Genomic DNA, 18306 nt, shown 5'->3' on the forward strand with positions numbered 1-18306 from the left:
TCCGGATTCTGGAGGTATGTTCCAGTATTGGGATACTATTTGTGAATTTCATTGAAATCCTAGCATTTTTGGAACAAAATTCTTGGAATTGTCTCAGAAGACTGCTTCTTGTCGTCATGAAATCATTTAGTGATTTGATCCCGAAACGATATTTTCCGAACAAGTACCCGAGGGACCAAAATGACCGTTTCGAGTAACTGTGCCTTAAAAAAATCAAACTTCCAAATGATTCAACGAGAGGAATTTTATTTATATATTAAAAAATGAAATGATGGTTTGCACTTTTTTTATTTAAATTAACTTTTGTAAACTAATTTGCTAAGTCTAGAGGGTGTCTCGCATCAAATTGCATCACGGAAAAAAACGCAGTAGAAAATAATCCATTTGGTATTTTCTCTTGAAAATTTCGGTGTAAGTAGTTTAGAGTGTATTGTTTACACTGTACTTTTATCGCTGTCCATTTTTCGAAAATTGGAAAAAATGCTATCACCCGAAAAGCAATTGATTTTGCGCAAGAAGCTGGACAATCCTCAACTCTCTCAACAGGACATCGGAAAGAAAAATTTGGAATCGTGCAGTAATCGGCGAGTCGTGTGATTAAGCGTTACTACCAAACTCTGAGCACCAAACGGAAGGAGAAGTGCGGTTAAAATGGATGTTCTATTGGTGATCAGGATCACAAGCGTGTAGTGAAATCATTTAAGCGGAATTCCAATGCTTCTTCAGTCAGGGATGTGGCCAAAAAATTTGAATCTGTCAGTCTTTCGTTCAGAGAGCAAAGGACCGGGAGCGACTTCATACATACAAAGTGCAGAAGGCTCCAAATCGTGACAAACGGCAAAATACGGTGGGAAAGTCACGGGCTCGGAAACTACAGCTAGATGCTGACGAAGCCACATTGTCTCATGTCATAAGACTTACGCCAAGGCGAGCTTACGCTCAGCCCCAGCTTGATAAGCAAAAAATTTCCGAGTTTTCCAATAAATAATTGATTTGGCAAGCGATTTGCTCATGTGGCAAACGGAGTGCGCCGTTCGTTACTACAAGGACTGTAAATGGGGAGATCTACACCAAGCAGTGTTGAAGCAACACGAGGGCCGTACGATCTTCTGGCCGGTGCCACTATTCAAATGTTGTGCTGGAGTCGTATGAAGCCATCGGGGTCACTTTCGTAGCCAAGGAAATGAAACTCCCCAATGCACCAGAAAAAAATGAGTTTCCGTACAGATGAAGCTGCAGCAAAATGTTGTACAGAACATAATGAGTAGAGTTAAGCATAAGGTGCGAGGTAGGCTGCCTAGAAAAATAATGAATTTTTGACAACTCAATCGGCCCACACCTGAGTCGATTCCTATTCCTAACAGGAGAACTTACTCCAAATTTGAGGCAAATTGGACAAGTCTAGCCACCGGACCAACGTGCCTGAAGTTTGTATGAGAGTATTTTTACTTGGAGAAAACCCACTAGTTCGCATTTTCGACGCTAGGTGGTACTGTATGCATTGTATTATCACTGTAAGTGAAAATTAGAAAAATAATTTAATTATATACAACTTTGTCGAAGACTGCTAGTCAATCCAACTCTATTAAAAGAAGTTATTAAACTGTTAGCGAGGTGATGTCTGAGTCAGTTTTGCATGGGGTTTAGCAGTGCATGGTTGTGTATCACTACTCGATTGCCGCGAACTATACATTTTTGTGAAATAGTGGTTAGAATTAACTGAAAAGTATGTTCAGAAGAATTGTAGTACATAATACGAGTTATGTTTTGGTTAGAAAATTTTAGTTCCACCTGTGACCGCATAGAGGGCGCCAACACTAAGTTTCCATAGAAGAAAGATAGAATATCGATATGTTCCGAAGAATTACTGCAAAAGACCTGTTATACAACTTTGTAGAAGACATCTAATTTCTATCTCTCTCCGTTGAAAAGTTAGTGTTGGCACCCTCTGTGCGGCAACAGGTGGAACTAAAATTTCTAATCAAAACTGACTCGGATATCACTTCTCTAAAAGTTTAATAACTTCTTTTAACAAAGCCGGATTGAGTAGCAGTCTTCGACAAGGTTATAGACAATTAAATAATCTTTCTTATTTTCACTGACAGTGATAATACGATGCATATAGTGCCACCTAGCGGCGAAAATGCGAGCTAGTGTGTTTTCTTCATGTAAATTCTCAAAAAATATATGTAAACTTCAGGCATGTTGGTCCGGTAGCTTGACTTGTCCGATTGGCTTCAAATTTGGAGCAAGTACTCCTGGTGGGACTAAGAATCGACTCAGGGGTGCGCCGATGGGGATCATTTTTCTTGACACTCTAGTGCGAGGGTACGGTTATGGTATTGAAGTTGGATGAAATTAATATGGCAAAAGCTTAGATTTTATTGTCTGAAAGTTTGAAAAGGGTCGGTCTACTACGTAATTTTCTACAGCGTTTTTTCCATGATGCATTTTGAGGTGGGACACCCTTTATTCTTGTCATACCTTTTGTGTTATATTTCTGCATGCGTTAATCATCACTTAAATCAAAATGATTTTTTTTAAATATCAATAGGAAGTTCTGGTCAGGCTTGCGTAAGTTTTATTCTTACACGATTTTTAAATATTTTTTTTAGCACAGTAAAAATGTATGTTATTCATTTTCACTAAACTCCTCTGGCAACACATAAATCAACGATATTGAATAGAGAGTAATGTGACTTCTGAAACAATTAATCCGGTTCTGAACTAGAACATACACAAGCGTTGTCTTTCGTGAAATTAACGGACTTGAAAACCGAAATTATTACCAATCTGCTCAGAACTTGTTCAATCTGCCAAACTGAGCACCCCTAGCGCGAATATCGAAAAATGTCCGCTTCCATGCAAGAGCCCAACCCGTCTAACACCCACACACAGATACACACTGCTGCAAGAGAGGATAGAAGATCGTTCGCGCTCCCCGCAAGAGACTCCATCGAATGAGAAATTCTACTGAAACCGTTTGGAAAAGTTCAGGAGTTAACAGATCTCTCCGTCAAGATAATAGATTACAATGGTATTGCTGGTTGTTAGGAACTGCATCGAATGAGTCATATTCTTGGCAAACAACGCCAGCCAGTGCCTATATGACCAACAACAGTCTTCGACGTATAAGCCCACCTGCGGAGTTGCGAAGAAGAGAGTGAAGACGATTCCACTCCCTCTCTCTCGCTCTCTCCATCACCAGTTTGCTACACATTTTTCCGGTTCTTTTGTTCAGTGATGTCATCGCCATCATCATCGTGCGCGGGTTAAGTCCGGTGGGGCTTTTGGCGAAGATCAACTCGCTGTTGCGTTACGACCCGCACTACCAACCAGTACACTTTGAGCCGTTGCGGTGATCGTATGCATTGAAATAATTGTGAGACCGTTCGCGCGAATAGCTATTCTCTGTGTCATCCGTCAGTAACCTACAGAGAACAAAGTACAGTGAGTTCCCGGGTGATCACCACGCCGGCCGCCCTGACTGGTGGAGGATTTGTGCAGTGCGGTGCGGTGTGGTGCGCGTCGATCCTTTGTCAAGATCAGTGTATTCTCTGAAACGGCGGCGTTCTCCATTTCTTCTTTGTTTGCAGCTTGGCGGTTTTGGGAAAGAAACGGCGTGTGGTTTTCTGGGTGCAATCCTTGCGCGCGGGGAAGAAAACCGGGTAGCGAAGCCTGCAAACTGTTTTTGAACCAGAATTCAAATACAGTTTCGGGAGGGCCAACGGTTCAGCGGTAGAGCAGTAGCAGCCAAGCAACGGTCAAAAATTTGAACGCGGCGAAAGTGAATGGATTGTTGGTGCGGTTTTGCGCGAAGTTATCTATTCGCTATTTATTGTGTTGATTATTTGGCTTCTTTTTTTTTTGGTCTGTTTTTCATGATAATAGTGATTTTATTGGTAGCGGTAAGAGGTGGAAACGTTTCATAAGTGGTTTTTGGATTGTGAAGTGTGCGGTGGTGCGTAGCTGGACGAAAATCCTAGTCAGAAGAGAAGCTGAAAGTGTTTTTTTGCAGTGTGTAACCCGGAATTTTTGCTAAAGAGAAAAATTACGGTGCCAAGATGGTAGCTAGTGGAAAAATGGTTAGTAATCCTCTGTCTGTCGTTTTTTACTACGTTAACCAATCAACCTCATTGCATAAAAATTTTGTTACTGGCGAACAATTTATATGATATCTCCTTGATGTGATTAGATGTCTGATATTATTACATTTATGTCTCCCATTTTGATTTTTTTCTATCAATAATATCTAATGCTGGTTTGGAAAATAATATTTGTTACTAAACGAATCCACACATTATTTATAAACTGTCCTTTTATAGTAGTTTGGAATAGGAAAAGAGCTCCCACCTATCCAGAATGATTGAAAATGACGAAAAAAAAACATCCATTAACTCAACAACAAATAGTCAAATTCGCACGAGTTTGGCACGTTTGGTAATTGGTGCATTTGTATTTGTATGTTTATTTGTCACGATAGCCTGTTAGCGTATTTGCCTTATATCAGGACAAGGAAATAACAAATAAACAAAGGCAAATTTTTATGTTCTTCAAAACATATATTGCTAAGAAAATTCCACAAAGAACATACATTTGAAAAAAAACTGCGAAAAATATTTGTATTCTCCAGGCTATTAAACAGCAATAAATTCGTTTAATAGACCTACGCAAACTTCAACTTAACGACTCTTTCGGTTTAGTGGCATTCGGCCTTATGGCCCATGCGGCCTAATGGCGTTCGGTCTAACAGCATTCGGCCTAGCGATTTTCGGCCTAATGGCCTGACATCATATTAAAGACATCTATAGAAAGAACAGCTCATGATAAAAAGAAGGGAGAAATATCTACAGAATGTGAAGACTACAAATACAAATGGTCGGTGTTAAGTCAGACCGGACTATGTCGCAAAATCTCAAAAAGTGAGATAATGATAGCATTGGACAAAGAATTTCCTCAGTTACAATCGGACTTTTGCCAGATAGGGAATATGTTACAATAAGCAAGAATTATGACAAAAATTCAGATTTAATTATAATATGCGATTCAATCTTTAAACTCGCTTTTCTCGAAATCAATACAATATCACTTAGTCCGGTCTGACTTAACACCGACCAAATATTGTACATACAAGAATAAATTAAGATCAGTCAAATTAAGACAAATTACATTCATTATTAAGGGATTCTATACAAAGTGAAAATAAAAAAAATCGGAATTTTTTTATTGAATATTCTGGAAGTACATACTTTTGAAAATATCACCCGAAACATATTTTTTTCAAAATTTAGTGATTGTTTTTTCCGCAAAATTATTGAAAGGCTGTGGGTAAAAAATCATAAACTATAGAGAATAGACAAAATGGAGTCGTAGATTATCACACAAAAAAGATTTTTGTGAATTCATTGAGTGGAAGCGAAATGTGATGTCATTAAAAAGTGTCATCATTCCCGGCTATGGGCAACCTTGAAAAAATCATTACATAAAGGAACATGGATGCATTCTGACCTCAAGCTGTTTCTCAGCGGTGGTATTACTACAAAAAGCTCATATATCGTTTTCTTAGCTGTCATGAAGTTCCATTATAACTCAGAAAATTTGACGTTTCTCAGTCGTCGTGGGTGTTCGTGAAGGGTACATGTTACTTCGCACGTTTTTGAAAAATATTTGCCAAATGACTAAAGTTTTTACAAATCGGTTTTTGTTTCAATGTTATGACTTATAACCTATTGATTGGCAAAGCTATTTTATTGCGCAACATGAGGCCATACTATGCCGCCATTCATCCATGATACAGAACTCCTTCTGTCCTTATTTTCCAGCGGTGCCAACCGGGGTACGAGCCATCTTGTGCCGTTTCTGCTTGAATGCGGGGCTGAGTCGGGTTTTGGCACGAGCCGCTGTCAGTTCATTCGTTTAGATAGCGGTTAGGGTTAGAGCTGGACTTGTTGAAGTATAAATAAGAAGAAATATATCGTGCTCGACTTACGTGCATATTGCTAAGAACATTTGTCTACCAATACATTTCCTGTTCTTTTCCCTCTCCTGCTAACACAATTCCTTTCCCGTGATCCTCGTGGAGATGCAGAAGTAGTCTCGGTCTCTACCAACAGCGAGTGTCGAACTAACATTCCTTTGCTACCCCCGGTAGAATAGCATTGGACATGTTTGGCGTCGTTATTGACCATTTTTTGAAAATTTTGGGTCCGTGAAACATGCACAGTGAGAATGATTTGCTCCTTCTAAGCACGGTCAATCACGAAGTGCAACTACAGGCAGTCTACCTAAGCTAAGCTAATGTTATAGCTTGTAACCTCTTTTTAGTGGTATGAACTTTATATAGTTTATTTAACAAAATGTTTGACATGATTCATCAAAGGATAAATTTATCATAAATTCTTGGCAGCCGGCTGCCCAAAACAATAAACAAACCATAGGACTTCAGAGAATTTCATAGATCGTATCACTTATCAAGGTTAATCCAGATTTGTGTAATTCTATCCCATCCCACTAAAACTGCTTCACGTAGCAAACGTGGAGATACACGGCCTCAATAAAGTCGTTTGTTACACTAACATTCCTTTCCTTCCCCGATGACTGTGGTTGGCGCCGTTGTTGGCAAAGTACACAATTCTCGAAACTGGCACATTGAGGATGGATTGCTACTACCCGTCTTCATTCGTTGATTCTCTGCGCGATATCGCATGCTTTGCTCAATCACGAAGTAGCAACTACGAATTGTACGGTCGTCATGCTCATGCTTGTTTATTTACCACAAAGTTGCACATGTCAAAGTAAACTCTGACTATTGAAAATTAAGTAACAAATTAATAGAATTGACTTCCACACTTCCATTGCTAAAAATCGTTAATAATTGAGCAAAAATCCTCTGCTATAGCTATTCATAAACCAATTACTCAATTACTAGTGCTTTGTTGCTTATCCACTTCACAAACAGTACAGTATCGTTCCGCCGACTGAGCACTGAAATCAGAAAACTACAGAAGTGAAACGTGTCTCTACTACGAGAATTACAATTGCGACTGACTTTAAACAAATACGTGTTAGACGAAATGTGCGCTTGGTGGAACAGTTCCTAAAGGTGATTACGGCGATAATCAGCTACATCGTGGGCGTAATGCTGTGCTGCCAACGTTCCCAGAAGTTTAACCGAGCCTGGAAAGCGTCATTGTGAAGAATTTCATGCAACGCAACATCGAGTATAACAACGTTTGAGCCAAGATTCCCGTGTATATAGACAAATACAACGAAACATATTCCTTCTCACCTGGCTTTGGATGCGAATCACATATAATCAAACAACGCTGATTACAAACTCAGGTCAGATCCCTATGTGCCCGATTCGGATCGAGGTTAGGTCCTAAGTCGGCGTTCGTTCTTTTATAGATTAATATTTAACAGCAAAATGTATATAGGCGTGACTTATCATTTCAGCCAGGCATTGTAATTCTCTCTCACTCACGTGAGAAGAAGCTTATCCGATGTCCAACTTTTCCGAGATAAGATGAGTCGCAAAATTCTCCGTCTCCATAAATAGCATGAGAATAATTTTCCGGATATAATTTATTTGTTTTTTTCCTTCTCACCGGAGAAGGTGATAATATTTTAATTTTGTGGAAATCAATAAAAGCGTCAAAATATACACTTAATTTCAAAGAAAAGCGGCAAAGGAGTATGATTAGATGTATGTTTTTTCGTGTTTTGGAATAGCGGGAGCAAGGCAGCGAGCGCAAAAAGGATACCGTGATAAACTCATTCGCTCATTCTCTGGCGGTTTTATTTATCCGGAGAAATAACACGTTGTATTTTTCCGGAGAAGTTGTGTGAGTGCCAATAACTTTTCGTGTGAAAATGTGAGTTTTTATTGTCCCAGTAGTAAATTATCCGGACGCATTTACTCATATGAGCGATAAATGCAATGCCTGATTTCAGCATATAGCGGGACATTCAAAAAAGGTTAATTTATTTAAGTATCGGTATTTAAAAAATTCAAACTTGCAGAAATTTTTGAACTAAAGAGCAACTGTTATGACAATGTAAACAACATAGGTCTGCTCTAAGTTAAGGTCAGATGCTGATGAGACGAAGTCAAAACGCCAGTTCCATATCTAATTTAACAAAAGATTCTTTGGTGGAATTACTTTCTCACTGAATGACGCGAAGGACACCGACAAAATTAAAAGTGGGAAAAACACCCAATATACGTGCTTTTGACAGTAATGTCAGTCGTTAATGTTGCAATCATACTGGCTGATGAAGGCGAAGGCGAAACTACAACTGCATACGCACAATAATTAAGTAGTAAATAAAATCCACCTCACCCGTTGAATCGAATACAAAAAAAATTAAACTAACACGCGGCTTACATTCCCGCAGAAACATGAAGTGATGCCATTACCACCTTCATGGACACACACAAACGCTGCCATTAGTACGGCACACAATGGCAATGGCAGGAAAAGAAGAAGAAACAGAGGAAAAAAATACAAATGATTAAATTGATCGTTTCGATTGTTTGTAAATGTAGACGATGCAGTTCTGCCAGACTCGGTCGGAATTCGTAGGCTTGAAGAAAGTTATTGACCTTGCGCAGCGGAGACGCCACCGGACGCAGCGTAAAACATTTGCCGGTGGGGTGGTAGCTACAGCCACCAGCCACCGGATCCTAATTGGATTGACCGAAAATGATACAACAACATAGTCTTTGGTCGCTTTGGGGGGGGGGGCCTGATCGGGGAATCAACTACCGCACGTGACTTGTTTGCGGCTACATCGTTGCCTTCGTGAAGGTGATTTATCCACCAGCTTCATTACCCAACATGGCGAAGAAGTTGGGCCCGTGAATACGTGAATACTGACTGTCAGCGGAATGGCAGATAAAAGCAAGTTAATGTAAATTTTATTCTGGTACAAGTACTTTGCACAAGTACCCGCGGCAAAGGATTATACGAGCAATTAACAAACGAACTGGTTCAAGTAAATAATAAAAAAAAAAACTTATCATGCCAGACGTGAGTTCATGACGTTCCGAAATTGTCGTTCGAGCATACAAAAACGAAACGGGATAATGCCTTGTCGCTCGTGTCGTTTCTTCGAAGTATTTTGCACTGGTAAACAATCCGAACAACAGTCATTCAACTAATTCCTGGTCTGGCTGGCCTTGGAAACTGTGAGTCACGTCATCGACCAAGTGTTAATTACCTGGCGACAAACACACTCCCCGGTCATGATTGAACAATTAGGAGAAGATGAAACCGATACAGGCTGCAGTTTAGCGGCTAGATCCATAATCGATTAGTGCAGGCTATTCATTTTCTGATTACCGATCAGCTAAACTCATCTCCGGTCCACCGCGGGGTCTGTTGCGAGCTGTTGATTCAACGCACAGCTTCATCGAAGGGGGCACACGTGATCGTCCAGTTATTTTCTGCTCTCCGTATTCCAACCGGACGGTGGGCTTTTTCTTTGCGATCTATCATGAGGTGGCCCCTTCTGAGCGGAATTCAGCCGCTGCTTGCTCAATTGTTCGGTCGATCGTCGTCAGTTTGGGCTCGGATGTTCTACCTCACAGAGAAGGATGACGGTACCTGTACATACGCGCATACCTTGAGACCGGCTTCGCTGGCTGTTATGAGGTATCGTCGCGGGCCATGAAGCGGCAGTCAGCAGGGGAAGCACGTTTCTAGGTTACCGCCGCTCACAGACGCGTCACTCGTCCGGGTATGAAAAGCTTAAGCATCAAACATCTCACTAAATAGGCGGTATGTGGAGTGAGAAGCGAGTATATCTACTGGACTCTGGACGGTAGAGACGTAGCGGCGCGGGAGAAAGGTCACATTGTTTACCCACTATCGATGAACTCATCCGCCGTGTAAAATGGCTTCAATACGCCCTGGCTGGTAGCCTTGGATCGGACACGATTGCTTGTTTTCGTTCGAGTTACCGTACGTGACAGGGGTGATAAGTTCCTGCAATGTCCGAGATTGATGGTCCTGGCTCTTCGGATGTTTGGATTGTCTAAACTTGGAAACCCCACCCATATGTTAATCATGGAAAATACCAAATTTGGCATCCAATATTATGTTTTCTCGTCCTTTTTAATTGTGAATACTGAAAGCAGGTCGACTGATCGCTTTTTTTTTAAATACAGTTTACGAGAACAATGGACACTATTAGCTTAATTAGCACATTTCTACAGTGACAGCTATTCCAACTGACAATATAAAGAAACGCCCAACGGATAAATATGTAACATCAAAATCTCATTCAAAGTAAAAAATCTCAAAGTAAACTTCCTGCTATGTGGAATTTTAATTTAGAGTGTGATGCCCACTCAAGGATGCAAAATGCCTACCTTTTCTACGGCTGCAATATTTTTCCTACATTCTCCTTTCTCATACGGTGCTGCTATCGTTCGCTGCTGCAAGACACCCAGCGCTGTACGGCAGCCAGTGTGCAATGCAATAATATGACAAAAATACTGCCCCTAGTGCCACCTTATTTTATTATTATTCTACTCAAACAACGACAATGAATGCGGTTCATTTACGCCTCTCTTTGAATGTGCAGAGACCAGTGTACAAAGCGAGAGGGCAAACTTTACTGCGCCACACTCTCACCGAGCAGTCGGAATACAGCAACAAAACAAAAATGTATTTTACTGCTGTATGGAAAAGTGTACTCGATTTGGCTACCGTTCTGGCAGGTCGCTGTAGCGGATTGTACGGCTTGCGGAAATGTACCGAAAAATATGTAGTTTGCTGGTACCGTTCGCATCCCTGTGCTCGCTACATCATTCGACAAATTAGCGTTCAAAAGTTCAGCAATTTTATCGCAAATGAAGTCCTCATCAGGTATAAATCAAGTGAAATTGCACAGTGAATCAATGAACGGAGCATGATAGTAGCTATACATCAAAGGAATGTTAGTCTAACAAATGTTGTTATGGAGACCGTGTATAGCTCTGTTGCTTTACGTTTGCCACAGAAAGGCGTTTCTGTTAGTGGGAGGGGGTAAAGAGTTACACAAATCGAGATTCACCATGATAAGTGATACGATCTAGGCAACTCTCATAAGTGGTGTTGCTCTAGGCAGTCGGCTGCCGACAATTTATCGTTTGTCAATTTATTTCGAATTTTAACCCCGCAATCATTATGCAACTGAAGATTTCGGAATACAAGTATAATTTGTCGTGTATAAACGGTTGTATTGTTACATTGCAATGAAACGACAATTACGGTCTCTGACTGCACCACTATACTAAAACCGAGAAATAGAATTTTCGCTTTATTTAATTTTTAATGTCTCAATTAAGTTTCCTTCTAATGCTCATATTTTAAGAAGTTCGTTGAACGTTTCCCAGGCACAAGCATAGATGGCGACAGTGTAAAGTGTGAAATCGTAGAAAATACCTATTTCACCGTTATCAAAAAATAAGTAAACTTCGATATTGTGCAAAGTAAGTTTTGATACTTCAACATTTCTTGTTTAAATTGTGTAAAACATAAAATGGGTAAACTATGCGATATGTAGTAAACCAAATATGTAATGTTATAAATGAAACTAATTTAATATATTAATTCAACTTTGTGCTTATTTATTTATTTATTTAATTGCAGGCTTTTACCAACTTGGTCATTCGCCTGCCGCTCTTTGTGCTTCTGCTAGCAAATACAGATGCTAGAAATGAAAAAGAGATGCCTGTTTTTGTTTTTGGTGTTGAACCTTCTCGCGAATTGTCAATTCTCCATCGTCAAACATGATTCTACAGCCATTATTCCACTCTGGCATGACCATGCGTATTCCCAACACACTTTATATTATAATATTATTTATACTTTATAAGGGTTAGCTTCCTAGTTGATGAAATAAGTACTAAACAAAAAAATAAATTAGTTCGCCTAGTTTTAAGATATGTCAGCTCGATTGGTGTTAATCGGTATAAGTCCAGGGGTTTGCGTTGCAGCCTTAACTCAACCAGCAGATACGCCGTCACTTACAAAACCACCAAATTAACGAGCATTTGAAACTACATACGACAAAAATTGCATTTTGTAAAATAATAAAACAAGGGCCACTGATTATTTGCAATAAAATAAAATCATGTAAAAATTAGTCACATAACAATTTTCAAAAATAGTACTCAGGTTTTTTTTACGCGGGGGATACATGCCGCGTAAATGAAAACCGCGTAAATTTCAAAATCCGCGTAAATGAAAACCGCGTAAATTTCAAAATCCGCGTAAAAAGCGTAAAAAAACCGCTCTAAAAAACCGCGTAAAAAACTTGAGTGTACTGTTAACGAATCACTACATAAAAATAGATGCTGAAGGTCACGGACGAAGATAGCTGACCACCGCCTTCGCATTATTAGTAAAACCTTTCAAATGTTGAAATACTTTATGCATTTATTCACTCAAATGTGAAACAAGTTTTACATCTATTGACTCAAAAATGGAAAACATGGAAACCTTTCCACATTTTTCCAGTTCGCATTTCTACTTTCTTCGTCAACATTTTTTTTACAATCGACGAAACCAGTCCTTCTGCAGTTAAACGGACACACTGTACCACCTTCAAGTTTCTATCTTCTAGTTTATAAACCTTGTTTTTATGTTTCTAAAAGGTTCTTCTTCTAACTTCAAAAAAAGCTTTTCGACCTCCAGGGAATTTTATGGAAATCCCACAAGTTTCAAAAAAATCATGGATGTTTTTGGGATGTCTTACGAAGTTCATGGTATTTTAACGGTTTTCAGAATAATTCTAGCAAACTTTAGAGTAGTTCTACAAGCTTCAGACAGTTTACAATAATCCTAATAAATTCTAATGATCCACTGGATATAAAGAGCAGGAAAATCTCCAGTTCTGGGAAACCCGCTATTTTTGATGTGTACGTTTTGCTGGCACCGTAAAACTTTGCTCAGCGTCACAAGTGTGTTAAAATCAGCCGAAAAGTAATTTTTCAAATTCTGTTGATTGATTTTTTCCCGCTTATCGCAAAACAAAGATCTATTTTTGTGGTTTTCTTGTTTGTTTCAGAATATTTATTTTTATCATGTCAAGCAACCATCGAAGAATTCATTTCCGAAGACTTTTGCAAGCCATCAAAACCATCGAGCTCGAAAAAAAATCTAAGAGAGCTGTGGTACTATTTTAACTTGTTACGAGAACACTGTCGGTTTTAAGGCTAATAACGGCAGCAAGAGAGCAAAAGTGGAGAAGTTTAGATGTATACTGCGAGTAATTGTGAGTGATCTCGAGCATGCAAACAAGATTGTTTACTGCAAGCATTTTACACAGTTGTATCGTATCTACGTACCTGCAAATGCAGTTGAAATGGATGGAGTAATCACCCAAATAGGGTTGACATGCGAAAATTTGTTGAAGTATGGAGTTGGGACTTTCAAAGACCCCAACCTTAAGTCAGTGAAAATTCTGGATGCTTAAAAGAGCTGTGCCATTCACCACGTCTAACCTGTATGATTCCTCGCTCAATGTAGAGTGAGACCTTGACGACCCTATTGGGGAACATCTTCTAGTTTGTCTACTGTCTAGTAAATTTCGGAAGAGGAAAATAACTTCCTGCTTTAAGTTTTCTCAAAAACCCAGGGTTGAGTCATTATGGTCTGATTACATCAAAATCGTACTCGAATCTGGTATAACTTTTCACGTTGCATCTGCATGGCAGCTTCTCAAGATATAAGATCATTTTGATTCTAGAGTAATTTTTTGAGAGCACTTCTTATTCAACCTAATATTGTTCGCAAAACATTTACAATGAGAATGGATTTTAAAAAATGCATTGGAATAAGTAGCGCATTTATATCACAAATATTTAAAATAAAATATTGAAGCAAAATTTTATTTATTTCGATTATAGAGATTTTAACCTTATGGTCTATCGCCTCTTTTTTCGAATTAGAAAAATCATTACCCCCTATGTGGGGGGTTGGGACTCGGACCCAGGTGAGCTACGTACAATCGATTCACCAATTTTCTATATTGGTGCAACACAACAAATCAGACAATTTCTATTAAATAAAAAAAGGTTTGGAGATCATACTTCACTATAGTTACCTAGTCCTGACAAAAAACGATGAGATAGCGTAGTCATAACAAGATTCCTTTGCTTTATTGCTAGTCTTTAATCCAGTGGCTTTCGGCCTTTTTCATTCCATGTACCCCTTTTAGAACATTGATCTCCATTATAAAGCTCTTTCTAAAAATTTCTTACGAGCATTTCCTTATCAGAAAAGTTAAAAAGTGTTTCAATTGGATGTACCCATATTCAGTTAGAAACCTATTCCTGAACGCTCAACCAGCGTCTTAATTTGTGACACGCTCATACAATATAAATTACTCTTACATTAGTTTTATTCACCCCTCGCGGTAAATGTACCCCCGCGGTAAATTTACCCCCGCTTAAAAAGTTAAATGGATTAAAACCATAATATCCATGAAGACCACAATACCCATAGCAATAATAAGTCAAATTGCTTGCGTTTCGACTTCAACCCATCAGTTTTTGGCCACCAGATTATTGCTAGGATCTAATCAGCAATCGGTTAGTAAACCAGTGCGATATATTGCTTTCTATAGAGAAAATTGGAAATTGTGCTAATAATGATAAATCAAGAGATGCGCTTCGACTTCGTACGCATATCCTACGACTTAGTATAACAGTGTTCGACAAAAAAAATAAACATTTTTAGTGTTCTGAAACAGATGGTCACAAACAAATGGTCATCATGGGAAAGTTAAGATAAACTGTGAGCGACCTTGTGCAGACAAACAAGTATTTCACGCAGGTGTATCGTGTCTACGTACCTTCAAGGGCAATTGAAATCGATGGAGTAATCACCCAAATGGCGCTTGCAAGGCGAAAATGTGCTGAAGTATGGGGTTGGGACTTCCAAAGAGCCCATGTTTCAGCCAGTTAAAATTCTGGATTGTAAACAATGGCGTTCAGCTAAAATGGCGTAGAATAAGATCGTTTTTCGAATTGTATTATTGTACAAAATGATGCCAAACAGTGTCGTCATTCACCTCTGATACAAAACTCCTACCCCTTACCTCCGCGCGGTACCAACTGAGGTACGGGCTGCCTTATGTCGTTATTGGTTGCACGCGAGACTGGATCGGGTTTTAGCCTCAACCGCCTGTCAATTCACACATGTTGACAGGGGTTGGGGTTGGAGTCTGTCTCAGTTTCGCTTCGGGCAGGAGCTGCGTTAGTGAAGATCTGTGGGCCGTATGCTGACAGGCAACCTGTCACACGTATCCGTCATACAAAGTAAAGCTTTCGGTTTTTTCAGTTAACGCTCTTAAAAACATTATTTAATACTAATTTTATTGTCTTCAGTAAAGTTGTTCAGGATGATATTGGAAACAACTTTGATGATATCACAAGACCTCTATGTCTGTGGCATACCGAGATATAGAACAAAATTGACGTATTTTTATTAAATCCAGTTTTTTTTTTTCAATATAACTATTATACCGGCAACAATTTTTACATTTTCTCAGAACACCGCCAAATCTAATGCTAATTGGCTCCACAAACCATTTGTCGAATATGAGCTTATTCCGACAACTCTAGCTCACTCACAAGAGTTTTAAGGTCGCTTAGCTTATTCTAACACAATCACTTTTGTTGAAGGTTGCCTATTGATTGTAGGTAACTGGACAAAGCTTTTTTAGAACTTTAAAGATCAACAGAATCTTTAAACATCTATTCTAAGCATGTACGAGAAAGAGAGGCAACACATATATTTTTATGAGAATATCTTTACTACAGAAACGGATTAATTTTAAGTCTTCGATAATGTTGATTCTTCAACCTAAAACTACATATCTGTAGATTTTAGGATACACAAGATGATTCGGAGATCGGTTTATTAAATTTTTTGTTTGCATTCCTGATTTTTCATATATTTTGACATACAAATTTGAATAAACCAGAAGCAAACGTCCAAGCATCTATTTGGTGCCGGTCTTATAACTACACTATTGTAAATTTTTGGAGACTCATACCTTGAACAAGTGTGTTTTATTTAGAACAATGTTGCAGAAATAACTTCTTTTAAACGGTATTTTTATGCAATATATCTCGATAACCTGAATACATAGAACATTCGTGTCTTCAACAAAGTTGTTTCTAGTACCATTCGCAACAACTGTACTGAAGACACCATGTATTTGAATCATGGTTTTGAAGAGTTAATTCTCCATAATAACTTTTAGGAAGATTAATCACCAACACTCAGCATACATAGCCACTAACTTAACTTTTTTGTTTATTTTGCTTAATTTTCAATCCCTAGTTTTATAATCAAATGCAAAAAACCTTCGAATGCTCATAAAACCCGATACTGACTAGAAACAAACGTAAAATTGCTGTTTTTATTATTTTCCTTCTACTTTTCGAAAAATAGTATGCGGTCTCAGCACACTCACGTTATTTTTTGTGGGGCAGTGTTAATATCACAACATTGTTTTAATCTAATTTTGTTCTTAGAGATCAACGCATTGGTTTGCTAACCCAATAATGTTCCTGAACTCATTAGCAATCAGAACTTTTGTGCTCGCGGGACATCATCCGCGACCAGTTGTTTACTTGTGAAAACAAGTAGTGTTTCGTTTTGAATTTAGCGTGCAATTGTGGTACCAAGACGGTCTGCCAAATATTGACGAGACAAAAATATTTTGTTTTGGTGAAACTTTTGCTTCATATCATGGATAATCCTATCCTATGAATAGAAAAACTGACCAACAACTATTGGCCACAATTCGTATCGATACCCTTACGCGATGCAATTGGTAACTAACTCAATTGCTTATGATGTCTGTCGATAATGATGATGATGACGATGATGATGGTCAAGGAAAGCGTTGAAAGTGATGAAGGTCGTTGATGCCGCCGCCACCGACGCGCTGCTGTTACGAACTTCTTCGGCGTGTATAACTTACAATAAGCAGTTACTACTGTGCGTGGCTGTAGTTCAATAATTTTTCGTCTACCTCGTACTTCCTTTCCCTTTCAATGCGTGCGGCAGGGGGGTTGGCGTTATTACGTGTCTGGCAACAGTTCGATTGTGTCTTTGTACGCGGGAAAATCAAGGGTGTGTGTGTTGTTACATTGACTGGGGAGCTAGCTTTCTTCTGTAGCTAGTTTGTTTGATTGGATGGGTGGGGGGAGGAGAAGTGAGGAAGAGGCGTCTGAGGTGTGTGCAATGCAAAACGTAGCTAACATAAACTATTGAAGGTCGAAACTAATGGAGCTGAAGTACGCTGGTAATGGTCGATTTGGTACACACCGTCAGCAATTTTGCGATGATTTATGGGCATCGAAGCGGGGCGTTACCCTGAATGATGCAACGTAAGACTATTGAAAAAAGATTTACGGCCAGTAGCAGAGCAGGGCAGTGTGGATAAAGTGCAGATACCACTTCTACTACCGGGTTCAGCTGGTTCGAAGCGATATTCTTTGCGGTGAACTGCCACATTATATTGACCGTGAATCATTTTTGGACGGCGGTTAAGGTTCCCTATGTTTAAGGGGTATTATGATTGATAGTTTTGTTTTCTAAATTGTTAATTGGTTGTTTTTTTATTTCTCTCTACACAGATGAACGTGCGCGTCACGACGATGGACGCCGAGCTGGAGTTCGCAATTCAGCAGAGCACCACCGGCAAACAGCTGTTCGATCAGGTCGTCAAAACCATTGGCCTGCGGGAGGTGTGGTTCTTCGGGCTGCAGTACACAGACTCCAAGGGGGACCTGACGTGGATCAAGCTGTACAAAAAGGTACGTTTCGGGTAGTTAGTGTTGTAGAAAGTGGTTAAGGGTTGAACGGAAGGGTTCGTCACTGACGGGGAGTGTTAAAATTTGAGTTGGAAAATCTGATTGCTTTCTGTAGCGAAAGTAGTTTTCAAATAAAACCTGACGCAGCATCAGTGACGGAGCATTCCGTTTGACCCTTAATAAAGGGGGAAAAGCTATTTCCAAAAGACGTTAAAACTGAGTTATATTACAAACCAGGTCCAACAGTAAATGTTTGAACCCTTCTTCGGTAGTTGATCCGCGGGTGTGATGTAGACACGGTAGACAGTCAGTCCGGCTGGAAAAGCTCGTTTCGTTTAGTTGCTTGTGTAGACGTAGATTTGACACGTTGTGTGATAGGAGAAAATTAGTGCTGTTTGCTTTCCCCATATGTGTACGATGCACTAGGCTCTCTTCCACCAGTCGACCGGTGATCATTCGGACGCTGATTAGTATACTGAAGC

At 39.4% G+C, this 18306-nt stretch overlaps 1 protein-coding gene across 10 annotated transcripts in view; it reads left to right on the forward strand.

Moving 5' to 3' along the window:
- Nucleotides 1–3248: 3248 nt before the first annotated feature.
- The window catches only part of LOC131687017 (uncharacterized), a 28424-nt gene continuing 13366 nt past the window's right edge, over nucleotides 3249–18306 (forward strand). The window contains exons 1-4 of one of the 10 annotated variants that reach the window (XM_058971059.1): nucleotides 3249–3450; nucleotides 3597–3802; nucleotides 3892–4085; nucleotides 17648–17827. In XM_058971059.1, coding sequence (XP_058827042.1) covers nucleotides 4065–4085; nucleotides 17648–17827 — 201 coding nt within the window. In that variant the 5' untranslated portion in view covers nucleotides 3249–3450; nucleotides 3597–3802; nucleotides 3892–4064. The remainder of the gene's footprint in view (nucleotides 3451–3596; nucleotides 3803–3891; nucleotides 4086–17647; nucleotides 17828–18306) is intronic. The other 9 variants (XM_058971063.1, XM_058971069.1, XM_058971079.1 and 6 more) reach the window with 9 other exon arrangements.

Source organism: Topomyia yanbarensis, chromosome 1 (genome assembly GCF_030247195.1).
Source record: "Topomyia yanbarensis strain Yona2022 chromosome 1, ASM3024719v1, whole genome shotgun sequence".
Taxonomy (NCBI): Eukaryota; Metazoa; Arthropoda; class Insecta; order Diptera; family Culicidae; genus Topomyia; species Topomyia yanbarensis.